At 41.0% G+C, this 27784-nt stretch overlaps 2 protein-coding genes across 9 annotated transcripts in view; both read right to left on the bottom strand.

The window, feature by feature from the left end:
* LANCL3 (LanC like family member 3) overlaps nucleotides 1–27784 on the bottom strand; it is a 152605-nt gene that overhangs the window by 37315 nt on the left and 87506 nt on the right. The window lies entirely within an intron of this gene.
* SYTL5 (synaptotagmin like 5) overlaps nucleotides 1–27784 on the bottom strand; it is a 63478-nt gene that overhangs the window by 35209 nt on the left and 485 nt on the right. For 2 of the 7 annotated variants that reach the window (XM_083612551.1, XM_083612554.1), the window contains exons 1-2: nucleotides 27446–27699; nucleotides 6799–7149 (exon numbers count right to left, since the gene is read on the bottom strand). In XM_083612551.1, coding sequence (XP_083468677.1) covers nucleotides 6799–6917 — 119 coding nt within the window. In that variant the 5' untranslated portion in view covers nucleotides 6918–7149; nucleotides 27446–27699. Of the gene's footprint in view, nucleotides 1–6798; nucleotides 7150–9122; nucleotides 9238–12347; nucleotides 12412–27445; nucleotides 27705–27784 lie in introns of those variants that run through there. The other 5 variants (XM_083612548.1, XM_083612553.1, XM_083612549.1 and 2 more) reach the window with 4 other exon arrangements.

Raw genomic sequence — 27784 nt, 5'->3', positions numbered from 1 at the left:
ATTAACTCACTTTTATCAGAGTCTGCAAGATTCAGTGCCTAACCTCGGGCAGTTTCTTATCTCTTGGACTCTATTCCTAAGATGTAATGACCACAGGATTTTTGTGAGATAAAGATGACAGTTCAATCAATCGATCAATCTCCTTCATTGGCATGAAAAGTACATCATATACATGGATCAGAACACAACACAGTTTATGAACCACAGTGGGAGATACTTTAGGATAAAACTGTCCGGACATCAAGAGGTACGAAGATGGCTCTTAGGACCTATGGTGATGTAATTTCATAGCGTCACTCAAAAATCTTGACATTCTCCACAACCTCCAAGTTGGTGGCCATCATGGCCTCCTGTGGGAGAGAGTTCTGTAGTTTAACTATCCACTGCTTCTATCCTGTGGGGAATAAAAGCTCTGAAAAGTGATCTGATGGGACCGCAATATGGAGGAGGGGAAGGTTTAACCTTCCATCCCTTGTGCTGCAGTCCGAGTTCTGTTTCTCCCTTGTCTCTGGCTGCAGACTTAACCACACACACTTTAACAATCTGGTGAAAAGGAAAAGAAGAAAATTAAAGGACAAAGGCTAAAGATAATCCCCAAATGATAACAATCTATCTGGCACTAGGGGAGAAAGGGCATGTTATGAACTATTAAATTAAGTCAGGGTATAAAACAAAAGCTCTAGGTGATGAAATATCAGTGCTCATTAAGAACATGCTGGCCTCGTTTTAATCCAAGCCTTTTGTCAAATTTCTGAAATTAAATGCAATACATTATATTAAGCTCTTCATTACTAAAGCAACAGATTATTAATGAAAATTTTTGTGTGTGTACTTAAGAAAATGAAATGAACAGTCAGCCCTTACAGAGCTGCTCAGCATATAACTGTAGGGCACAATTTATGCTACTATGGTCCCGGTCCTTGCAGTGTAGAGACTGCAATTCCACTCCTCAAAAGAGAGTTTTATTTTCATAAAATAATGAATGTTCTACTGCATCCCTTTCTTCAGCAATCATCATAATTCACTGGAGCTAAGGGAAGCATCCACTGCTGAATATGAAGGGCATTTAAATATGGACTATATTATCCTGTGATCTAGGACTTCACCCAAATTTGTGCTTACTTTACATTTTTATTTATGTTGCTCATTATTTGCCAGAACATGTTACACAGATAACAATAAAGCCTTTCTGAACATCATGCTCCTCTTGTAAGGGGGTTAAGCCCACATGTGGAAGCAGGACATGACTGATGGGAAGCTCAGTCAAAGGCAATTTGTTCTCTGGCAGCATAGCAGTGGTCCCACCAACACATGCTAAGCATAATGCAAATACATCATGTATATACAACATAGCTGGAAAATGTGCCATAAATTGATTGCCCTAAAGTGAAAGAAAGAGCTCTGTTCAGTTTTGCTCAATGTCTCAATGCATGTCGCATTAATGCATGCTTAGTATGGGTCTTCAGCCTGCTTCTTCTTCTTCTTCTTCTTCTTCTCTCTTCTTCTTCTTCTTCTTCTTCTTCTTCTTCTTCTTCTTCTTCTTCTATGGCTTTAGCTTTGCCAACTTTCCTCAACACAATTATTCAAAGCTTGCAAAGCCGCAGTAGATCAAAGAGCAAAGTAATTTCTGACTCACAAAACACTTGAAATGAGAAATACTGTATTACATGCATTTTTCTCTTCTAGAGATTGGATAGCCCCAAATGATCAAAATGATTATCTGCTATAAAAATTCATGACACTTGCTTCAGAAGGATAACAGTGCAACTCTGCTAGGATAATAATAGAATAATTCTTATTCTGATGTAATCCACACTCATTTATACAAGTTTCTGTCTGGATCAATCCTGTGCCGTTATTTTGATTCTACCAAATCTGGCAGACCGGCATTATGAAAAAAATGAGATTTTGACTAAACATCAAGAAGAACTTTCTAATGGTAGGAGCTGTTTGACAGTAGAACGGACTCCCTCAGAAGGCTGTGGACTCTCCTTTATTGGAGGTTTTTAAGCAGAGGTTGGACGGCCATCTGTCATGGATGTCCAGAATCCAGATACCTTTGAGCACCATGTGCTGGAAACTAACAGGAAACCTTCACTGACTGCTCAGGAACAACGTCTTATTTCTGAAGGTCCTCTGAATTTTAGGAGAGGTTTGATGGGTGCCATGGGCAGGGAGACTTCATGTGATCACAAGTAAGACTTAATATGTCCCACAGCATGTAGCTTTGCAAACGGCACTTTGGATACTTAAGAAATAAAGGTTGGAAATCAGGTAGGTTTTAATGACAAAAGGTTAACAATTTGGGAACTGCCTGCCTGCCTGCAAAGAGTTATGACAGAAAAGAACCTTCCTGGGTGGCAAAAACTGCCAAAATAAATAAGCTGCATGCCAACTTTTCCCCTTTCTGCTTTCCATTTCTGTGTTCCTATAAAAAACTTCCATACCACCACCCCCCAAAAAAAAACTGGGGAAAAACCAGTGCAAAGCTTTATGAATTACCAGATAATGGTCTGAAGGTACTTGTTCTAGGCTCCTCTCTCTAAAGCTAAGCAGATCTTAGCTACCGTATTTTTTGCTCTATAACACGCACCCGACCATAACACGCACATAGTTTTTAGAGGAGGAAAACAAGAAAAAAAATATTCTAAACGAAACAGTGGATGTATGATTTTTGTGGTTCATGCTGTGGCCACAGACATGTGATCTGACGGTAAGTTTGGGGTAGCCCAATGCAAAAATCCTGAGGATCCATGTGGATCTATGCTTTGTAACCACATTTTTGCACCACTGCGGCCCCAGGCAACAGTGGGTGTGTGATTTTTTTGGTGCAAGCTGTAGCCATGGACATGCTATGTGATCTGATGGTGAATTTGGGGTGACCCAGTGCAAAAATCCTGAGAATCCATGTGGAACCGTGCTTTGTAACCAGGCTCTCTGTCCCTCTCTTCTCCCCACTCAGTGGCTCTTCTCCCGCTTTGCTGTTTCAAAGCGAGCAAAGCGAGCCACGGAGGAGGGAAGGAAGGGGAACCATGGATCCTCTGCTCACGACTGCAGCAGATCCCCCCGCCATCCGTAGGCATTCGCTCCATAACACGCACAGACATTTCCCCTTACTTTCTAGGAGGAAAAAAGTGAGTGTTGTGGAGCAAAAAATACGGTAACTGTTTTGAAGTTTTTAAAACAACCAAGCGGTATGATTGTTTTAATTAAATAAAAAAATCTGGACCTAGCCAAGAACTAGAAGGAATTATGCAGGAGCCCCAGGAACGCAAATGAAAGGCCCTTAGAGAAAGGTAAGGACACAAATGTAGACAAACAAATAAAATGCCCTGCTTCATAATTTCCTTCATTTATGATAAAGCAAGCTCAGACAGCTGCGTTTTATATAAACTTCCTTCCATATTTCCTTGCGGTGTATTCAAGAGTGAATCACTGAACAACTGTGACAATGTGCTCTGATTTCAAAATTGGAGGAATTAAGTGTTCCAAGAGTACAAGAGATGGAGGAGGAGAATGAGTCATCCTATCTCAATCTACCATGAGCACATTTTCTAAACAGCCACTATCTAGCTGTGTCAAACACTACGGAAAAGGAACACTGTGCGTCAGTAGAATAAGCAGTTATGTGCTGTATAAAAACATCTTTTGCCCAAAACCAGAACTGACTAATTTTTAAGACTAAAATAAATTAAAAGGAATTAAATGCATAAAAGTCTAAGAATACCTGAAAAGCACAATGTTCTGAAGTACCATTACAATGGGTCTTGCATCTTTCCTCCTGCCGTTTGAAGAAAACATGGGATCTCAATGTTCAGAGGAGACCCTGCATTATGTTTTCCTTAGTATACTTGGAAATGAGTGCAGTAAGTTGAGGTGGTGCTTGAATGTGAAGTGCAGAACTGTGTCCTGAACATACAAATCTTATGCTCAAGGTATATATCACATTATAGCATATTTTGCATCTTTCCTTATCCTCAGAGGTAGAACAGAAATTTGAACATGAAACACATGTGCACCAGATCTCAATAATAAATGAAAAGCAGCAGGAGGACCAAAAAAATTTAATTCTATTTTTTTTTTAGGGCTGGGAGACAAAATCAGTATTTTCCTGGCACTACAACCAATGATGCCCATGTCACAGTTGATCTTACCTCTAACGGCAGGGACACTCAGAGGAGAGTATCAGCAGATGACCGCAGCACATGAGAAGACCTGACATTTTAGACACCCGAATAGAACCCACTGGGTCCTAATGCAAATTTAAATACTAGAGAGTTGAAATGAGAGCTCAATTAACATAACGTTCACCAGCTACTCCTGCAACACTGCTGGAATTTTCAGTCCAGATTCAGCCATGTGGAACATTTGGATATTCAGAAGGTCAGGTAAGCAGATATTTACACTGAAGTGGAACTAAGAAATGGGTTATGACTAAGTAGTAATTCCAGGAAAAGCATAGATGGGTTCTACTGTACTCTTAATGGTCATGGATTCTTAGCCTTTAGGGACCTTTCCTGCTTTTATTTTTTCTAGCCATGTAGTTCTATTGACATTCAATGGTGAATAGTCACTAAGTGCATTCTGCTCTGTTTATTGAACCCTTGTTTCATCTTGCTTACAGCTGATCCTGTTAATGATTGAAGTTGGTGGGGTTAGGAGTGACTAAGTCTATCTAAGAGCAAATTGTTAGTCACCCACTTCCCTGCATTTTGATTTTGAGCTGGACATTTCTCTCTGTGTGCAATCTAATTTGTTGCCTATTATCCTTCTACTCTTCACATGAAATTTGTTTGATTTGGGGATGTGTGTGTAGGTAGATAGATATACCTGGGTGGACAATAAAATTAAATTCAAGCTTACTGTGAAACTTGAAAGCTAGCTCATTGTTTTTTGCAATTTTCACTTGGTCATAATAAAGATATTGGCAGTGTTCATGCATCATGCTAACAGCCAACATGGCGCCCTCCTGATATTGCTAGCTAACATCATCCTTGACCACTAGCTATGCTGGCTGAGACTTATGGGAGTTGAAGAGCACATTGGATTCCCATCTGCTAAGTCATAGTTGAGCATGGGGTGAATGAGCTGCAGTGAGCCTCTAGCTCCCTTCCTCCCCTCTCCTCTGCTATAGCTTTGAGGGGTTCAGAAGCTTTTGCTCCTGTTCTTCTTTAACCACAACCTGTCATGTCACTGGAACTTTGAAATCATTGTTTAAAAGATGGCTTGTTTCAAAGAAACATTAACCATATATCAGAAGTTCAGTCTACATGACAAGCTGAAGCCAAGCAAAAATGGAGCTGAAAGCTTCCAAACTCCTTCTCAGAGCTGCACCACATTAAGCGGGAGACGGGGGCACACCCAAGCTCAAGGCTCACCAAGTCACATTCTTGTCATGCTACATGTGCAGAGGAGGGCAATCAACATGATCAAGTGTCTGGAAACCAAGCCTTAGGAGGAATGGTTTAGGGAGCTGGATATGCTTAGCCTGGCATAGAGGAGACTGAGAAGAGATATGATAGCCATCAGTTTCATATTAGCCATTCTTAAATTTAAAAAGATTTTAGGTTAAGGGTCGGAGAGTGAGGATGTTAACATGGATAGCATGCTACATAGACTACAGAAACTGCACATAAAACTGCAGTGTGATGGTTAATAAGCTAAACCTTTCCAAGTGGAGGATAAAGATTAGTCAACATGGCCTCATAAAACATTACAGAGCAAGGCAATCATCTTAGCCTATAGTCAATTTAACCTATAGGTCAACAACAGATGCATGCTATTTATGAACAAAAGTAGAGATGGACATATCAGAATCTACTGAAAGATCTCCAGATGCTACAGTAGTAGATCAGAAATGGTTTCTTTATTATTGTAATTGGGGGGGGGTGTTGCAAGATGAATGATACCACCTGTTATAATTTATAGACAGCAATAACAAACCACAATATACTAACATGCAAATGCGGAAAGTAAATACAGGCGGCAATCATTTTGAGCAGGGGTTCCATTCCTGGCCCCCTACACATTGGTGAAGTGTACATAAGCCCACCCCACCCCGTTACGCCACGCCATATCCCTGTTCTGCCCTCTTCCAGGTCCTAAAGGATCCGTGCATCAACAGTCATGCATTAATTGGACATGTGCAAAATGGTCACCGCCTGTACTGACCAGCTTTAAGATCAGCAAGGGTTTCTGATGTACAGCTGTCTTAACAATAGCAACAAAAAACTTTCCTTTCTAAATCAGGTTGCTGAAAAGGAATTATTGAGGAAGAAACCAAGAGTGGATTTTTGTGTGAAAGAGAACTCGTGAGGACAGTTCTGCTACTGATCACAAATTCTGAGCATATGCTCAGAGGTACCCTGGGTTGTACACATAGCACTGTACGAAAATTCCGTCAGGGCAAGGGTTTCTGCTTGTGTAACAAAATGTTCTCCTGCTCTCCTTCCCATGCTAACCCTAACTCTGCTCTAGGGGCTCAACCCTCTGGAAAAGATTTCAGAAGGGCACTGAGTGCATGCAAGTGGAGAAGAAGTCCCATCGCTCAACCAAAATTCCTTCTTAGCTTTAGTCTGCTCACCTGAGCCACTATTTTGAACCTGGCTGTGGTTGGTGGACCTCAGGGTTATAGTAAAAAACAAAGTAGATTCCACAAGTCTGGTGTCTTCCCAACCCTGAACTACACTGTAACCATGAGCTAACTGGACAACAACAACAACAACATATGCACAAATATCTAAACTGAACTCCAGTATTCAGAAGTTTAAATACCTCAGAAGAAAGTTTCACAATTACCTGATTCTTTTATCTTCAATTTTTTTCAAATACTCGTCTCTCTTCAGCACTCCCAGTATCATTTCCCTCTCATGTTCCAGTAAAAATGACAGATTGATAATCTCCAAGTTTTTTGACATGTTGCTTCGATTGTATTATTTTATAATTTATGTAGTATGAAGGGCATGAATTGTGATATAAAGTTTAAAGGCACATCATTGCAAACAACCAAAAGTTACAAAGTCCAGCTTAGTGACTTGAGTGTCCATTGCAGCTTTGCTGGAACTTCTGAACATGCTGTGGGTCTTCATTCATAAATTATCCTCAGGTTAATCGTTTCCCATCAAAGCTGGTTATTTTGATTCTTTGTACCTGGAAACGAAAGTGAAAATAAGACACTTGACATAATCAGTGTGTTGCATGAGCAGCTGAAATCAAACAGTGGTTTGCTGTCTTCAAGACAATACCAAATACCTAAGTGCTGATACATTCACAACATTCACTGTAGACATCTGTGACTCTGACTGCCCCACTGGTATTAAAGTACATCCATGGAAGCAGCAAGAACAAGCCCTGATTTTACCAACTGAATAAACTGGAGACGGCCCACACTGCTTGTGTCTAACAGTCAGTTCCCAAACCCAAAATCAGCCAGACTATGTGGCAAGTTCAATTTGCCTAACAACTGGAAGAATGGAAAACAGTTATCTGATTGCTCCACCACATGGCCAAAATAATTTTCTGAGGATATATTCATACTAGTTGCTAGTTTGCACTAAACGTAGATTTAGCCACATAACGGAGAATCATGACTAATCTGTCATTTGGCAGGCAACTACTAATATGTACTTCTAAGATTCAAAATAGTATTTACAATTTACTTTCACTAAAAATATAATCTTACTCAGTTGTTTTAAACTGTTTTTAATATTGTGTTTTAATGTTGCAACCTGCCCTGGGACCTTAATAGTGAAGAGCAGGTAACAAATAAACTCTCCATCCCATTTTCCTTTCTCGTTTCTGAGTTGGTACCATTAATTCTGATGTAAATACAAGAGAGAAGGCAAGGGAGATCAATACTATCAAACAGAAAATACTTCTTTTAGATCTGTATTCACTTTTTCTTCTTAATCAATATAAAACAGATCTCCTGGAGCAAGGGTGCTATTTTTAGGGTACATGTGAAGTGTTAAGTGGGTGATTCTTTAACAGATTTGTAGACTAGGTAAAGCAAATGATCAATTATTACTTGTCGTACTCATTTTTGTCATGTGTGAGCATGATCCATGATAAATGGTTCATTATTGCGTAAACCATTCTTGGCTCGTCAGTTTGCACACTAAATTGATGGTGTATTGAACAGAGATATTTCCATATGTGAAACGACCATGTTGTGCTGTTTATTAATACACTGAATAATTTTTAGTTTTTGCTTCCTTAGATATAAGCAGGGATTCTCCAAGAGTAGAACAGGCAAGGAAGAACAGTCTGACTTCTGGTCAACAAAAGCATTAATAAACTGCCTCAGTATGCACTGCGTACATAATCAATCATATTTATAAAAACTGCCCCCTTGTTGAAGTCTCTGTCTAAACTATGATTCCAGTTTATTGCTAGAGGAAAATCCAACATACCAGTTTAAGTGTCACAGGTAAAACAGAAGTAATTTTACTGTGCTCTGTTCAAATTAGTAATAAAATCCCAAAAATAGCCTTGCTGTGAAAGGACAACAAATTAGGATCATTCCTGATCTACATTTATATCATTTAATCGGGAATAACATTTAATAGGAAAGTATTCTAATATTTTTTTCACCAAACCTTTATTAGGTATTACGAATATAGGCCATCATAAAACATCCGTACATAAAATTTTAAAATATATATAAATAAACAGCCATGTAAAAATATGTAATAATGAGGATTTTCATTGGCATTTCTTCTCACTAAATAGTGCCATTCACCACTCTGAGAGATACCACTGATAAAAACTCATCCACCCTTGCAGCTACTTCCAGGTTAATGTCAGTCAGGCAGAATCTGGTATTTTCATTGTGCCGTGATGTATTCTAATCAGCCAACTATGCTATAACAATGCGATACTTTAAGATGGTATCAGAGAAACTATAACCTTAAAATAGCCCAGCTTCATTCACTGAGACATCAGGAAATAAAACAAAACAGGCAGCAAACTCCCTGTTCAGTTAAAGAAGTCTACTGTTATGAGAAGAATTCTTATAAAACATTTTTCATAAGTCTTATTTTGCTGGACAGTATGGCAAGAGCTACTGAGTGTTTAAAATGAGAATAAATCTTCAAATGGCGTTGTAAATACATAGGTCTTACCGTATCCAGAGTGCTAACAGCTGAAGTACTTCTGGTCAACTTACAGAGGACTACTGCAGTGGACTCTTTACAAAACTAGAAAAACCAGCTGTTCTTCCACCAGCAATCTGTTTGCGCAAAGCACACACCCAGCAGCGTGATGCAATATTTGCCACCAGCGCCTGGTTATCAAAAGTACAAGGAACTACCTGCAGCCCCAACCTAATGAATTTTCAAAGGAAGGAATGAAAGTCTTCCATCTTTTTAGAATCATCTTCATCAAACAACAAAGTGAAAAGCTGTCATGTCAGTCATTCAAGGAGAATTGCTAACTACCATTTATAATGCCCAATCATACAGATGTAACTGATTTCTTTGAAAATGTAAAAAGTGGTTAGGTCTAGGAAGCTGCTCTATACCAAGTCAGGCCATTCCATCCATCTAGCTTACTGTTTCCTTCAGTGACAGGCAAACAGGAGTGTTTTGCAGTCCTACCAACAGACTGAACTTGGGACCTTCTGCATGCAAAGCATATGCTCTGCTCCTGAGCTATGGCTCTAAGGTCTGAACTAGCCAGATCACCAGATGGAATGCCACTGCATTAGTACTGCACAGTGGGTATTTCAGTTTATATGAAGCATTTACAACAGAATACCACAGGTGTTGTTCCACTAATGGAAGGCATCCATCAACAAAATGAGGAATTTTGTGTGTGTGTGTGTGTGTGTGTGTGTGTGTGTGTGTGTGTGTGTGATTATCTCCTCTGCAAAATCTACTGAATTTGAGGAGGCTCACTGAAGTTGAAAGGGAGAGGATGCATTGGCAAAAACTGCCTCACTCCCCATTCCACTGATGGATGTCGTCTATAAGCAGAGCGACACTTGCTAAATGCCACTCTTCTATTTTATTTTTTAAAAAACCAACAGATCACTTTTATGAGGGGGAAAAAGCACATACATAAAGACAGTGAAACAAACAAAAAAATGAACCCCCTAATTTAATAACACCCTGTGAGGCAAGAGAGGCACTTTACTATGTTAGGACAAACCAAAAACTGGAGTTCAAACTAGCAATGTTTCCTGTTTTGTAATGCATATATGACTATTTTCATTCACGCCAGATAGTATTTTGTTTTTATAAGTGGGGCATATAATGGACATTTTAAAAATCTGATAGATAGCACTCTGGGAAATTTCCCAGTGGTTAGAAATGGCAACCCTCCTGAGGCTCCTAGTCTCATTGTGCAATGGCGACACAATGGACCATCCATAGGATCGCTTCAGAGCACCCTCTCTTGACACTGTACAGCCTGCAATATGCCCTGGTAGTCAACAAAACAGAGGAATATGCTACAAGCTGGATTATGGCTGCAGCGTGAATAGCATTAAGAGTTATTGGAATGCCAAACACACACTCCTTAGCTCTGCAAGTGGAGCCTTCATTATACTAAAACGGCCAACAGCATGGCTTTTAAATATATCAAAACATGTTGCGGGACTGTGGTATTATGTACACTTACTCCAGAATATACCCTTTTGAACCTAATAGGACTTCCTTCCAAATAAATGAGCTTATGATCAACTGAACAATGTTCAATGTAACTAATTGGAATAAACAGTTCATGTCACTGCTGGATCACAACAAATAAAAAGTAACCTTTTTGTATGAACATATTGATGTTCAGGCTGTCAGGTGGAGACAGTGTCTTGATACCCAGACAATGTTTAATTATCAAATACTGCAAAACACTTTTTAATGGTTAGACATGAAGGCATGGTAAAGAGTTGAAGTAACAAAAAAGCCCTTCATTAAACAAACACTGCAATCTTGCTAGAATTCCTATTATTTCATCTCCTGAAGTTACATATCAGCAGTTAGTACACAGCACCAAAAGGACACTTGTTGGCATATTCATTGCTCAAGTAAAAACAGAAGCTAGAAGCCACTCTTTCAAATTTTTTTTGGAATTATGCCAGCTTCCCTGGCACGCTGTCTTGGATTCTGTTAGATCAAAGCCTGTGCTTCCAAGCTGTACCAAATTTATAAAACAGAAGTGTGAAGCAGTAGCACATATGTATTAAAATACTAATACTCAGGTTAAAACACTTAATGCCTGAAGATTTTTTAAAAAGCCAATTGAGCTGATAAATACCAGTTAGCTTTAGAAATACAGTATTAGCCCCAGTTCCAGAAATGGCAGGGAAAAAAACTATACTCATTTATTTTCTCTCACAAAAAGCCAAGAATAAGCTCCAAATACCTGAGCCTCCCCTCCTGAGGAGGAGGATGGGGAACCCCCAAAATAGAATCATTTTACATTGCTAACCAAGTGTGCCATATAATCCCATACATTCTAGATGACGAGATGAAACAATGGGTCCACTTGGAGAGAACAATCAAAAACTTCCCCAAAACAGCATACAGTGGAACCTCTATTTGCGACCATAATCCGTTCCGGAGGTCTGTCCAGAGGTCGAAATGGGTTGCTGGGAGAGGCGCTGTTGTGCGCAGGCATGGGCGGCAATTGCCGCTTCTGCACATGCATGAATGGTGATCGCCGCTCCTGCGCATGCGAGAACGGCAGCAAACCTGACAGTTACTTCCGAGTTTGCCGCAGTCACGACTTGGAACAACCATAAGAAGAGGAGGAGGTTCAACTGTACCCATTTCTCCAAAACAAACTAAAGAAAATCCCCACAATACTAAACAGGTTCACACAGCCCATGCCTAAAGCATGGAAGGAAAAAGTAGGCAAACTGTCTTCAGCCTCAGCCTCACTAATTCCCCTGGCTCATCACCCACTATTCCAACATGCAGCACAAAGCCTCCAGATAAAAACCTGGCAAGCCAAAGGCCTACATCATTTAAAGACTTCTACCCATACTGACACAAACCTATACCAACACAAGAAATACAAGACAAACTAGGGGGCACCCAAATACCTTGGCTAATGCAGCACCAACTACACGCCTTCTTGAACAATCCAGCAGTAAAATCAGCAGCCACTAAGCCCTTGACTACCTTCAAAAACCTTCTCCTGACAGCAACGGGACACGGCAAGGAGATGGTAATCACAGTATACAAAATACTGCTGCAAAATCCCACAAACCCCCACAATGCTATCAAAAACAATGGGAGCACAACATAGGCTATGAAATTTAACCCCACCCAATGGACTGGAATGTGGTCTAAACCTCCCTTTAAATCCATCTCAGCCGAAAGAAGGAAACTCACTCTGAAATTTACCTATAGATGGTACCTAACACCACGAAACTGGCATTGATAAGCCCAGGAGCCAAAATGTTGGAGAGGCTGCACCTCCACAGGCACATACCTTCACATGTGGTGGGAATGCCCCAAAATCCAACCCTCCTGGACAGCAGTCCTACAAGAGATATGCAAAATAACTAACAGGTATTAGAATTCACCCCAGAACTGGCGCTACTGAATATTTTCCAAGATAATAATGTCCATTCACATTATAAAGAGCTTATAACCCACCTACTTTCAGCAGACAAAAGCATCATAGCCAGACACTGCAGAGATCTGTCAGGAGTGAACATGGGCCACTGGTACCAAATAACATGGGAAACAGCCTTCCTAGAAAAGCTAACCAACAGACCGAAACTGACATGGGAAAATAGATGACTTACATGACCCAACCATCCCTCCCCCACTCACAAATGCAAACAAACCTCACTGCAGCCAACTACAGACAACCAACCACACCCTCTCACTACCAAGGAAATGTAAAAAGCGAATTGAAAGAGAACCTATCCAGTTGACGCTGACACAAAACCCCATACATACACTATATAAAAGAATGTAAGTTTCACCACCCTATCTCTCCCCTCTCTTCTTCCTTGATCTTATACCGTATATAACACTAATGTCTCATATCAAATGTAACTGATCTGTAGAAAAGACTTAACAACCTGAAAAAGAGACAATGCACATACTTTTATAAACCAAGAAAATATTTAATAAACATTAGTTTTTATATAAAAAATACAGTATTATGTGTTCCTCACTTCTCCCAAGTGGTGAGAGGTTTCAGGAGGAGTATTAGCTTGGTTTAGCTTCATTTGGACGAGAGAACACTAGACACATATGATGCTTTCGTAATATTTGGCTTATTTACAAGTGGAGCACAGGTGAAGGCAAGCAGCATGTGAACTCCTATCAGGCAGCAGATCCTCTGCCCCACATCAGGTCTCCAGAGAAGCACCTACAATCCCAAGATTCTTCCAGCCTCTAGCTCGCTCATATTCTGCTCCTGCCTCTGTGGATTTCAAAATTTCTCATCTCGTCCCTAAGCTGCTCTCTGAAAGGGAGTATTTGACAACAACACAGAGATGCACTGCATCGTAAGCAGACTTTCCCCACATTAACAGATGGAAGATCTCCACAGGAGAACCATGTACATCAAGGGAAGAGCATGAACATACAGCCCTGACCCCCTGACCCTGCTCCACAGTTTTGCACTTGCATGTTGAGGTCAATGCCTGAACACGCCAACAGTGTGCAGAGAAAATAATATGTGCAACTTAAATTGTGATGAGTGTGACACAATCTAACAAACTGACAGAATGCTATCCCAAACCTCTGCACTGCTTTACGTTTTTAATATTTATCTCATTTCCCATTAAAATGTAGTAGTTAAAATGGAAATTCAATGACAGTGATGAAGCACAAGGTATATAGTTTATCTCAAAAAAGACAGGTTTTAGTTCAGTACAAATGCTGCAGGCAAAACAATAAGATTGAGGTGAGTTATGCCCAAGCCTTTTTTTCCCCTTCTCCACAGGTGATTTAACACCACAGATGTGTTTTTGTTTCGGAGCAGAAAATGAGTAACATTTGTTACATGGTTCTGATCAATTTAGCTTTGAGTAATAGGTTTTATCTGGCCAGAATTATCCATATGTCATTCTGTATTTCTTTACAAATCCATACAAAGTATGTCCTCAAATGGTACGTGACAGCAAAAGGTTTGTCTTCAATTTAATTTAGAATTGTTTAGCAACCTGCTTTGATGGTGCAACTCTGCAGTGAACTATACCAATTTGTAGGTCAAACACAGCTTGAATCAAAACAATGGCAGAAGACCCCAGGACACAGGGCTGTTTGCATATCACAGCGTCTCTAGAGTACCAAGTTCTTCCTGGTAGAAGGGAAGCAGGTAGTGCTCAAGCAGTGAAAGTTGCTACCTGAAAGAACTTGAACACATGACTTTGTTTCCTAAGGACACTTTTTGGTAAGTATGTCTCAAATCAATCAGACTTGTGTCCAAGTAAAAGTGTTTGGGAGGATAGAACACCAGCATGTGAAAGACTCACATGCACAAATAACTTCATATTTTCCCATAAGAACAAGTGATGTTTTAGATTTCATTAAATCTTACCCCTTCCTCCCCCCTTATTATAAGGGGCAACATTATGTTTTAGAGAAAGGATCGACATATGGGCGGGGTATAAATAATAAATTATTATTATTATTATTATTATTATTATTATTATTATTATTATTGCAATCAACTCTATCCACAAGAACAACTGCACCATGAACACAGCAACCCTGTCATTGGCCTTGTTAGCAAGAGCAACCCTGCCCTTGGTCGCCCCAGTCACTGAGAAACATGCCTGTCCATCTACACAGTTCCATCCTCTGGGTTCAATTTCTCAGCAATGCTAGGGAACACAGGGAGCTTCCTTATACCAAGCCAAACTATTTTGTCAATCTGGCCCAGTAGTGCCTACTGTTTTATTCTGTTTTTAGTCCTCTATTGGGAGCTGCCAAGAGTGGCTGGGGAAACCCAGCCAGATGGGTGGGGTATAAATAATAAAAGTTATTATTATTTATTATTTTATTTATTATTACTCTGACTGACAGCTCCTCTCCACGATCTCAGGCAAATGTCATCCCCTTCACCTGCTACCTGACAGGAACACTACAGAGTGTACCCAAGACCTTCTGCATGAAAATCAGGTGCTACACCATTGAATTGTGGTCTTTCCCACACCTACTAGAACTTGACAGAACCTTGGCAAAAGAACAGAGCCCACAAATACAGCTGCTGGCCATTGTTAACCACCAGTGTCTAATTGTAGGCAGTGCCAGGACAAGATGTAGGCTACAAAACAAGAGAGAAATACGGTCTCCTGACACGCAATGCCCATCTTTGTATTAAGTGAATCTCTTTTCACAGAGCCAATTTTGAATATGCTTCACAGCATTAAAAAAAACACACACAAAAAAAAACGTTCTGACAGTGTTAAATTCCACAGTGGTTAGAAGAAGATTCTTTCCAGACTGCAGACTACAGCAGGTTGTTAGGTCTTGCTGACCTCCTTTCATTTGCTCAACAGGACATCAATTTGTCTAATTCTACTGCTACATTTGCTATTTGATATCTTTAAGCCAAGAGGATAAAAGAAACAGAAAGAAGTAATGATTGCACACACACAATCTCACATGAGTGTCTTAGCATAAGAATCTTGTTTGGAAGCCAACAGAAATTGTGACTTTACTGCACTACACTCTGAACACACAGAGGGCAAGTAAATACAACAGTGGCAGATCTGTGTATTTAAAAACAAAGCTCTGCCACAATCTTGGGTTTGCTGGCACTAAACCACTTACTGCAGATGGCAAGCTTAGGGTCCTCTGTATGGGAGACATTTTTATAACCTACAGAGTAACAGTTGTTAGTACAGTGAAAATAAACAGCTTTCCCTCATGCAAAGGGTGGAGGTGGAAGACATATTATGTCCTTGGTTGCTGAAGAAACCTCCCATATCCCCCACTCTTTTCTGAGAAAGCTTCAGCAAGAGGGATGAAGTTATTGGTGGCATCATGCTTTGAAGCATAGTGTCTCATCCCCTGATGAGAGAATGAACCCATTAGGGTTCTGAGAAGCCAAGTGTTATACATCTTCTCTTCCTTTCTTTTTGTCCTCTCTGGCTGTTAGTTATCTGCCATTAGTGCAAAGTGTTCCCTCTTTGCCCAATGACACATCACTAATGTCTCCACTTGAGGGCTTCCAGCTCTATAAGCATTGAGGCAGAGTTATGTAGTCCTATGCCATGTACTTGCAGTCAATGTTCTCTGAAAAAGGCTTATGTACTCCACAATTAGCTGAATCCTTTCCTCTACTGTGGCTGGTTGGACGGGGGGAGGGGGAGGGAAACACTCATTTAAAAATCTCTTTTAACTTAAATTTGAGAGTTTTAACTTGCACATTTTCATATACTACTATTAAAGGGAGGGACTAACCAAGGAACACAGAATTCCAACTAGCTTCTGATCTTCCCTTGCACTGACAGGGTTTACCAGCAATAGTTCCCACTGGTGCAACAATGAAGCTACAGAATTGTAGAATCGCTATGCTAGTGTACAGTATCTTTAGCCTCCATCAGTACAAGTGGACTTAGGAGTGATCCTGTCTCCTTCCAATGGATTTAGTTGGGATCACTGTGTTAGCAACTTTATTTGTATTCTGTTTTCCCACAGTGTACCCTGCCCAGTTTACAACAACATCAAAAACCATCACCAATATTTTTTTTTTAAAAACTGTCATTTCAAAACTCTTATTTTAAAATATGTCTACGCAATTTAAACAAAACATAAAATCTTCAATAAACCAAATCAGAACATCCCGAAACATAAATTTATTATGAAAACAGTCAACAGCCTACTAAACAATCTGTAATGAGACTTTCCTCTCTTAACAGCTATGGAACCAATACTGTTTTCTAAATTTAAACATATTTTACTTCACATAAAAAGACCACTGCATGCATATATATGCATGCCACTTTACCTTATTTTTGATGAGCAATGAAATAAAGGAAATGGGAAAAGGTCATTATCGTCAACGAGAAATCTACTATCAAAATACTAAATGACAGTATTTAAAACATTTCAATCTGGCAATCCAGAAATGTTAATCCTTATCACCACAGGTGGCTATCAAAAACATTAATGACATCTGATAGGCACCTGCAGAACAGAGTATTTTAAAAGGTTAGAGAAAAAGAATCCCAGGTTTACACAATTCTCATACATATATGTTCCCTTGTTCCAATTCCCCATGAAAACAATTGTTTCCAAAGGCTCTTCTGTGGTCTCTGTGGAATATTTAAATAGTTTCGTTTCTCTTCCCTACAGCTCTATGAAGCTGGAACTTCCCTTTCAACAACCCGCTCTTGGTAAGCTGACAGCATTTTCTTTGAGGAATTAAAAAGAAGAAGTGCAGCTCTCTTAAAATGCCAGAAACAAATCTTGGGATGAAAACGAATGCACACTTGCTGCCTGTTCCCGTGTCCACTTATTAATGTCTGGGTGATTAATACCAGGCAAGGAAGAGCAACAAGTTATCTTTCTAGAATTATTGGCCTTTAAGCATGTCAGGCTAATGTTAATGAATCAAGTCCTTGCACAGTATTTATAAGATTTAAATTATTCAGTAGCACAGTCTACATGCTCAATACGGCCTTTAGAAAAAGCTTTTCATATAAATTGTTTCAATTTTTGAGATTAGGCTATTAATAAGAAGAAATTAAGCTACACATCTGTTCAATTTCCTTTTCAACACCAAATGGCAGAAATCGGGTTTAGGTAACATGACAAAAATCAGCTGCACTCCTTTAGATGAGAAACCTGAACTTCAAAGGGGGAAGTACAAGGGCTACATTTGGGCTATGCTTTGCAATTTCAGACATGTTATAGCTCTGAAATAACCTACTCAAAAGATGCAAACAGGGCCTTAGCAGTGAACCACACTGTGATGCAAATAATTTTGTTGCACCAGTTTTCTATGACAAAGAAATGTTAAATAAATGGTGGTAGAAAGGATAATTCCACTTACAAATACCATCTGGTTTCATTACAATCTGTAGAACTTTATCAACACATTCTACTATACACCATTACTGTACATTGCCTGGAAAATGTTATTCTCTACTGTTAGGCAAAGTATAGAAACTGCATCAGGCAAAAGGTGTTGGAGGGCAGGAGCTGCAGCTCTCCCTCACTTACTCTCCTAAGGTGTATCTGTTCTTGCTAGAAGACAGGCCTGTGTATGCTCTGCTGCCTGTCCTAGACCCCCTAAATTCAGGTGTGGTAGAGGGCACTATCCTGTCACCAGTGTTGAAGAAGGGGTGTAGGGGGGTGGGTGTGCATGCACAGGTAGACACAAAACAGAGTTGGGGGAGAAATGTGTGTGTGTGTGTGTGTGTGTGTGTGTGTAGAATGTTCTCTGTTTTCATGCTTAAAATAAAATGGCTGGAACCTCCTCTTCTTCACCTTCAGGTGGTTAATGCTTTGTCTCATCTTTGCAAGTACCCTTAAAGTACCCTTGGGGGTTTTTTGTGCCTGTTGTTACTGAACTAAGGAAGATTCATAAATGAATTGTCACTGTATGGTAGATAGGAAGCGGCCACTAAAACAGGGTGCAAGGGGCAAATAAGGCTTTGTGTTCAGTCCACTTTTTTATTTTAGTGTGGAGTATCTGATGGGAATTTCTGCAGTTGGAAGATCTGTTTAAAAACAGCAAGAACCTAGTATTGAGTAAGATGCAATGCCAGTTCAGTCAGTTGCTTTATATGGAATGGGAAATGCTGTCTTGTCCTTCATGTTAGGCAGCAAAATGTATTGAGTCAGCCCTGCTGTTAGTTAGCTAGTTAGTTATATATACTTGTCTAACAGCTTTACAAGATTCCAATTCTGTGCCACCCAAGAGGAACTTGCAAGACCAGTGAGGCAAAGCTGAACAGATCTGCACTGTTTGGCTCACGTAGAGGTCATATTTACGGAGGCATCTTAGTTCAAATTAGGAAGAAATCTCATATAACAAAGTAAACATTTGACACCAGAACTAAGTCCCTGCAGGGACTGCAGAGAACATCTTGCCCACTGTGGGAAAGGGCTGAGCAACAAACCTACCCTACCCTGCCAAGAAATTATCACAAATTTCCAGAAGATTGGGGCTTATCATAAGCCAGGGACCCTGTGACCATTTGCTAATATAAAGAAGAGTTTCCAAATCTCTTTTTACTTAGAAAGGAACAGTAGTTTTAGGGATCAAGAATCTAATATTGGAGTTTTCAAGAGATACCATATTTTTTGCTCTATAAGACTCACTTTTCCCCTCCTAAAAAGTAAGGGGAAATGTGTGTGTGTCTTATAGAGCAAATGCAGGCTGCGCAGCTATCCCAGAAGCCAGAACAGCAAGAGGGATTGCTGCTTTCGCTGCGTAGCAATCCCTCTTGTTGTTCTAGCTTCTGAGATTCAGAATATTTTTTTTCTTGTTTTCCTCCTCCAAAAACTAGGTGTGTCTTATGGTCTGGTGCGTCTTATAGAGGGAAAAATATGTCAATAACCTGGACTTCACATGCCAATTTGCGGCTCTCCAGTCCTTTTGCTGCTATACTTTGCCAAGCCAGGCCAGGTTTTGACTTAGCACATTGGCCCAACCCAGGCTCATGGCTAAGTTCTCCAGACTAGCCAATGAGCTGTAGCAAAGTCAAGCTCTCTTCCCTCAGTAATGCTTTTTCGGAACTCCTGCTCCTCACTGGCTAATTGTCAGGTCTCAGTACGTTTATTGTTTCTAAAGAGTAATAATGAGGCTTGTCTCCAGCTTACTGAATTGTGTCAGAATGAAGAGTTCTGTCACACTGCACGTGCTAGTGGTAAAACTGCACAAAAATCTGGATGACAGATGGACAACTTTTCAAATAGAACGATCTTCCAGCTGACGTTTCTGGGTATTTGATCTGTAGTTTATTAAGTCTTCTAATACCCATCAAAATCAGAGTCCTCAAACATGCTATTGTTGGTAGTTTATTCCCTTTTGAACATGGGCTAGTAATAGATATATGTACAAAACCCAATTCTTTAAAACGTTTTACCCAGCAGGCCTATATAAACTCTCCCTTTTCTAACAGAGCCTCTGTGCTTTTCACACACAGTATAATAATCTGACCATGAAACGTTTGCTGAAATCAGTCCTCTGGCATAGTACTTTAGGGCATGACTAGATGCAATGGTCAATCTATTCTAATCTGCCTCCTCCCAAAAATAATAATTGCTGCATTTGTCACCATTCTGGTCAGTTCCCATATTAGAGGCATTCACTGAACTGGCAGTGTTAAAACTATCCATGCATAGAAAAGGCTCTGATCCCTAACCATGAGACTATGCCCAGGATTCTCCTAGGAAATGGGTATTTTCCAATAAAAAAAACACCAAATGTCTGGTAATTTGTCTGAATACTTTGTTACAAATGAATATTTATGAGTAAATTAGTTTCTTAGCAACACCAGAATGCTATTCCAAAGAAATAGCAGAAACCAATTATGAACTAGAAACCAATGCTTGAAATAAACTTCAGAGGACATACTATCTGTGAAGCTTTGAACTTCCCACATAAATTTCATCCATGAGAATGATGTCCCAGATCCTGAAACGCCAATCCCATATTGGTTAAAAACTGCAGATCTTCTAAAGGTAAAGGGACTCCTGACCATTAGGTCCAGTCGTGACCGACTCTGGGGTTGCGGCGCTCATCTCGCTTTACCGGCCGAGGGAGCAGATGTACAGCTTCCGGGTCATGTGGCCAGTGTGACTAAGCCGCTTCTGGCGAAACCAGAGCAGCACACGGAGACGCCGTTTACCTTCCTGCCGGAGCGGTACCTATTTATCTACTTGCACTTTGACATGCTTTTGAACTGCTAGGCTGGCAGGAGCAGGGACCGAGCAACGGGAGATCACCCCGTCACAGGGATTCGAACTGCCGACCTTCTGACTGGCAAGTCCTAGGCTCTGTGGTTTAACCCACAGCGCCATCCGCATCCCGCAGATCTTCTACAGAGCTGTAATTTTGGACTTGGTCACAAATTCTGTCTGAGGAAAGAACTGTGTGGCAGGAGCAGCCCTGTCCTTCTGGCTTGGACACTGTTGCCAGCTCTCCTGCCATATCTGATTGGGGTGGGGTAAAAAAATGCTTCTGGAGAGGAACTGCTCTCTATCAAGGGCAAGGCAGTCAGAACCGCTAGTGACATCAGTGGGAAGTTGATGCCCTCCAAGACATCCAGAATCTGCATAGACAGAACTATATAACTGTATAATAATAATAACAATAACAACAACAACTGTAATTTAAGAACCTGCACCTGAATTTGCTTTTCCCTCCTCCTTCCCATTCATATTTTTCTCATGCGTCATGCCCTATTAGATCGTAAACCTAAGGACAGGAACCATCTTAGCACTGATTTCAGTAACTGATATTATGTTGAACACTACTGAGTGCAAGAGTTCCACAGCAGCTTGAGGTGAGTTGAAGCAGAGAAATGTCAGGTGGTAAGAAGGTTAAACACATCCATTCCCTTATACACTCACACACACACACACACAGAGAGAGAGAGAGAGAGAGAGAGAGAGAGCGCATTACCAAAGGTCCAGATGATACTGGCTGCACCTGTTATTTGCACTGTCACTTTGCAAACTGTAATGTGCAATGTGAAAAAGAAAACTACTAGAAGAGCCACAATCATGTCAAGTCTACCGTCATCAAGTGAAACTCAGTACTGTGATAACGGCACCTTGCTTGCATCAGCTTTCAGTTTCTCCAGAAACCAACAATAAGAAGCTCAATAGGAGAGCATCTGCTTTGCATGCAGAAAGTCCCAGGTTCAATCCTCAGCAACTCCAGGTAGGGCTGAAAATACCCGCTTCCTGCAATCCTGAAGAACCACTGCTGGCCAGTGTACAATCTCAGGGCTGTGGTTTCAAGCCGCACGTTGAGCAAAACGATTCCTGCATTGCAGGGAGATGGACTAGATGAGCCTTGTGGTCCCTTCCAACTCTGCAAATCTGTGATTCTATTATTCTATGGACCAGTGGCCTGACTCTGCATTAGGCAGCTTCTTAAGTTCCGATAAATGTAACCTTCCTCCTAAATCAAAACTGATGACTCACGCTCTCTGCTGACATCACTCCCTAAATTGCAGCTCTCCCAGCTCTTTCCACAGAATTCTCATGAAAGCAAAGACTCCTGAGGAGCAATATGCATTAGAAGAAATGTAGCTGAAAGTGAGCATTTCCCTATTTACCTTTCTGTTCTCCACCCTTGTGAGGCTGTGTACACACCATACATTTAAAGCCATTGTCCCTCCCTCAAAAGAAACCTTGAAACTGTAGTTTGTTAAGGCTGGTAGGGGTTGTTGCTCTATAAGTGGTAGTAAACTACAGTTCCACTGCCACTTTGGGGGAAATATGTTTTAAATGTATGACGTACATGCAGCCTTGGGCTACATACACACAACATTTTAGCCTAGAATCGTCGGAAATTAATTGTTTTCTATTGCATGTTTCTATTGCTGAAAGCACTTCCTCAGAAACCGGTTTCATTCCAAAAACAAGAGCTCATAGCAGATTGATTTTGTGTTACCTAACAATGGGTGGTGGGATGGACACCACATCTGTCCAATGACATTGTGAGTGGTTTATATCAAGATCACAATCACCACCTGGGACACCTGCAGGGAGGAAGAGGAGTGGACAACCTAATTAAGGGGAGGGTTTTCAAGTGCATATCGAGTAACCACACTCACCCTCACCCACAGCAGAATGTAGAATCCATCTAGACTAGAAAGCAGCCCGTATACTCCTGAATTCCTTACTTGATTATCATCCTTTTTCAAAAAGTTTCTGACTCTTGAACTCTATTAGAAAAATATTTGTAACGTTCTGCATTTCCCCCCCATAACTGCTGTAAACTCCAATATGAGTTTAGGTTGCAGCTCTTTTCCTTTGCTCTTTTCCTTTCTTTTGCACTACAAGTTTAATTCCTTAGTAAACTTTGTGAATGTCATCCTAGATATACTGTGTGCTGAAGACCAGAGTCAGATCTGTCGTCATCAAGTGAAACTTAATCAGATCTCCACCTTGCTTATACAAGCTTTGAATTTGTTCTGTGTCCACCGATGAAGAGGTTTATCGGCTTCCTTTTCAGACACCATGACTCATACTCTCTTGCTTACATCACTCTGTGGACTGCAGTTCTCTGACTCCTCTGTTCAAGACATTTCAAGCAGGAATGGACATTGCTGCAGATATATTTTTTAAGACATGCTTTGTAAATAAACTACTTTTCAGTTATCTACTTTCTTCCTGCCTTCTTCCAAAACCATGAGTTTAAAAACTTGCTTAAGCAATTTCAGGAAACACTTGCCAACTCCTGATGTACAATTTATTGCAAAAGTTGCGTTTTTATTCCATATTGCAGCAATGTACTGAAAGGGTAAAGAATGCTCTTTATTATGCAGGTACTATAAATGGATACATTTTGGCTACATATACTGAATCCAAAGTAGTCTGGAAGCAGCCAGGCATGAAGGGTTAGCATTCTTAAACTAATCCCAGTCAGAAGAATGATCTGTCTGGGATTAGTTTAAGAATGCTAACGAATAGGAGACGAGATGTTCTCTGTCTAAAACTATATTACACATAGATAACATTTTAGTAAAATCAAGGGTGCTTCCAGAAAACCTGTTTATTCATCTTGATTTGTTAGGGAGGTTAGACAACAGCAGTTTAAAGAGAGCTTGTTCTGATTTGTTTGTGGGGAGGTTAGATGGTGTTATGTCAAAACAGGTGTTATTTCTCTCACTTTCCAGTACACTTTCACCTCACTTTATCATAAAAAGTCCTCTGAGTGACATGAGTTTTCTGCTCAAGACCTCCCAAACAACTATAATTGTGCAACCTGAATTTGCCAGTATGTGACTGAATCCCACCTCAGAACAGTGACGTTCTAGAAGCGCCTCAAGAAACAGAACTAAGAGGAGCTATGCTGAAGTAGCAGGTCTGAATCTTGATGACTGAGATTAGCGGCACGGGTCAGGTTGAGCAGCCATCTGAATGGTAATCCCAAGTGCAGTCCTTTATCTCTCCCATGTAAACAAGTGCTTGTTATTCATCCCAATAGGGAAATAAAAGGTGTTGCCCTTCAGACCACTGCTATGAGAGCAAACCCTGATTTCTACTGCTGACACAGGTTCACATGTCATACTAAGGCAAACTATAACTTAGCACAAATTAGCGAATGTGCAGGTTCCCAGATAGCTCACAGCCACTTTGCTCCTCCTGCAGTCATTCTGCTGCTCTACTGTGGTGAGTCACGAGTCAGTGTGTTGCTTGAACCTGGGCTTGTGAGCTAACCAAGGTGGTTTGCCTGAGAATTAGACCACAGGTCCAGGTTCGGATAACAGGCTAAATCAAACCATGGCTTAGTCCAGCACCGTAGCAAAATAGCCACAGAAGGAGCTAGGTGGCCACAATATCCTCAACAGGATATTTGCTCATTTGGTCCTTGGTACTAAGCCACGATTTGGCTGAGTGCTACATGCAAATGAAGTTATAGCATGTGTGTCACTCATTAACAGAAATTCTGAAGAGGGGATACAACAAAGGTGCACTGAACAAACTCCACCTCAGCCTGCAGAGGACACTGCAATATTTTCCTGCTCCCTCTTTGTGTTACAGTAGAAGACTTCCCTCTACTCTCTCATACATTCCAGCCATTATAATGGTGGGCATTTTGCTAGACAAAAGCAGAGGGTATATGCCTGAAAGGTACATTATTGCTACTTCTGATGGAACATGCTTATTCAGGATCTAAATACTTTGTCTAACTGAAGCTTAAGTGTCTAGCCATAGGGAAAAGCCTTGACTCCCAATTACAGCCAATATGTTTTCTCACTATTGTCACTCCAAATGATAGCTCACAGTGGTGAAGCTTCATGCTCTGGCACTGGGGGGGGGAGAGCAGGTGGGAGCATAGTGCGCTGCCCACAGGGGCATGCGTGTATGCTGGGGGCATGGCACACCACCTGTGGGGGCATGGCACCCAGTGTGGGTGGGGGAAGTAGCTGCAATGGCACCCCACCAGGATCACACTACTGGAGGCAGTGCACTCTCCCCGCACTCCTCTTCCTCTGCCAGCGATAGCTCATCCAGGCTTGCAAATACAGGGCCCAAATCTAACCTTGGATCTTCATCTGCATGAAATCAGGAATTAAAGTAGGTAAGGTAATGAGAACTTGACACTGTTTCACAACAGAAGACCACAAAAAGCCAACACCAAAAACCAATATCCATTCAGTTAGAACCCCACCTACTCTACAATGAGGGGGGGGGGGGAAACTGAGCAAGTTACTCACAGGAATACATGTCAGTTTTTGAACCCACAGAAATAATATGCTTTAGGCTGCAATTCTGTCTGCAACACTGCAATTTAGGTTGCAGTTTAGGCTGTAACACTGACATAGCATTAAGCCCCACTGATTACAGAGGGACACTTCCTAGTCAGGATGCACAGAATTTGACTGTTACTGTAATTTCCTTTCAACTAAGTCTATGACTTGAAACTCAGTGAGGTCCCCCACCGGGTTTCAAGTTGCTTTTTAAACACTGCTGTACACACCATAGAGGAGACAGGGGTATCTTCATACCATGTCCAATTTGTTTCTCCACTGTGAACTCCAGTTTATTTGTGCATGGGTCAATGTCAGCCTGAAATGTACACACATCAGTTTAACTACAGCTTCCACTGGTTTGAGGGGAAGCACATCAAAAGAGCCTTTCTCAAAAAGCTAAGGGATACAGATGGATTGTGTCTAAAATAATGTGTACTCAGCTTCATACACCAGCAGTGGGAGCACATGACAGTGGACAAGTAGGCAGTAATGTGTAGCGAGTTTAATTGTTCCTCCCAAATCCCTGTTCAAATCACTGCCTTGATCTGCAAGTGAAATTACATGGTGCTTTACTAATGGCTCTGCCACAGGAACAGATGAACTAAATAGTTCTATCATAGATCTAACAACCACCGCATGAATAGGTACATGAGCCAAGAAAGGTTTGGACATGATCCCTCGCTTCCACACACCCCGGTGCTGTGCAGCAAAACTCTTTTGAACCAGAGGAGAGTTCCACAAATTTTGATATGATATGGGGGGTGGGGAGTAACAGTGAAAGCTAAAATTATACAAGACATACCAAGAACCCTAGGCACACCTGAAATACTGTTTTGGTTCCTGGCCTATAAACAGTTACAGTGGTACCTCGGGTTAAGAACTTAATTCGTTCTGGAGGTCCATTCTTAACCTGAAACTGTTCTTAACCTAAGGTACCACTTTAGCTAATGGAGCCTCCCACTGCTGTTCTCATCCTGAAGCAAAGTTCTTAACCTGAGGTACTATTTCTGGGTTAGCGGAGTCTGTAACCTGAAGCGTCTGTAACCTGAGGTACCACTGTCTTATACAAATTAAGGGGAAATAGCCAGTTTTTTCTGGGGGTTATCCTGTGGCACCTTGAAAAACTTGTCATTCTCTTAATTTTTGTAATGTATTTTCTTTACTGGCTAAATTTTGAACTTCTCCCACATTTTGTGGTTGTATCACAAAACAGCAATGTTTAATATCCTGAGTTGATGACGCAGCCATAAAAATATGGAAACCCTGTTAAAACCTGTAGAATGAATCTCAGATAAAAAGTTTTTTTAATAAAAAGCACCTACATAAATCCTGAGTTATATGACTCCTCTTCATCAGGCAATACTTACATTGGTAAATTCAACTGATGTTCTTGAACTGCCATGGTGTGGACTGGACATCACAACTGGCTTAGTGGAAACTAACCCTTGGCTACCATCCCAAACCTTATTTGTAGACTCCTTCAATGTCATCCATACAAAGAGCCTTTTCATCAACCTGAAAACTGGTATATAACTTGCCTCTTGAGTTTTGTCTAGGATTTTCAGTAGATAATTTAACAAATGCAACCCAGTGGCCATACCTATTTCTCTGCATACTGTATGTTATATTGCATTTTGCTTTAATGCAATTTTTAAATTCGTATTACTTCAACACTTTGGATTTTTTGCATTAAAGCTAGTATAAAATATTTTAAATAATAATAAATGCTTAATTTTTTTAACAGCTCAGTTATACAAAAGGGAAGGATCACCTGCTCCATACACCCCCCCCAAATATAGGAAAGCTGCCTTATTCAGTATTATCCTACTCTAACTAGCACCAGCTCTTCAGAGTTTCAGGCAGGAGTCTTCCCCAACTCCCAGCCACACCTGGAGGGGGGGGGGGAGAGAAACAGGAATCGATTGCACCTGGGACTTTCTGCCTGCAAGGCTCTCTCTCCCCCGGCGCCTCCATCCACCCAGCACAACCCGGAGCGAAATTGCCCCGCAGATAGCCTGGCAGCAGACGTGCAGCTGCGCAAGTCTCGAGCAGGTGAGCCCGGCACGAACTCCCGGGAACACTAACCTGAGGCGAAATTATTTCTGGGAAACAACACGAGCGCCTTTCTTCGGGACCCGTCCTTCGTTCGTTTCTAAACAAATAAATAAAACCACCCTCAAAATCCCAGCACTTGCCAGAATCCTGTTTTTTTCGTTTTCCTAAGAGCATCTCTCTCCCTCCCGTCTCAAAACGCGAACCGCAAACGCCTGAAGTAAAACTCCGCTTTTTTTCCGAGCCGGGGAGAGAAGTCCACCGACTTCTTCTCTGCTCCTCCCGCCTCTTCGCTCCGCGCGGGATTGGCGCAGCCAGCCTTTTCCCCGCTCGCCTTCGAAGCACGCGGACTCTACCATGGAAGCGCGAGGG

Source organism: Podarcis filfolensis, assembly GCF_964270895.1.
Source record: "Podarcis filfolensis genome assembly, chromosome: 4".
Lineage (NCBI taxonomy): Eukaryota > Metazoa > Chordata > Lepidosauria > Squamata > Lacertidae > Podarcis > Podarcis filfolensis.
The sequence above is the reverse complement of the archived record's forward strand: the minus strand, read 5'-3'. Positions and strand labels throughout refer to the sequence as shown.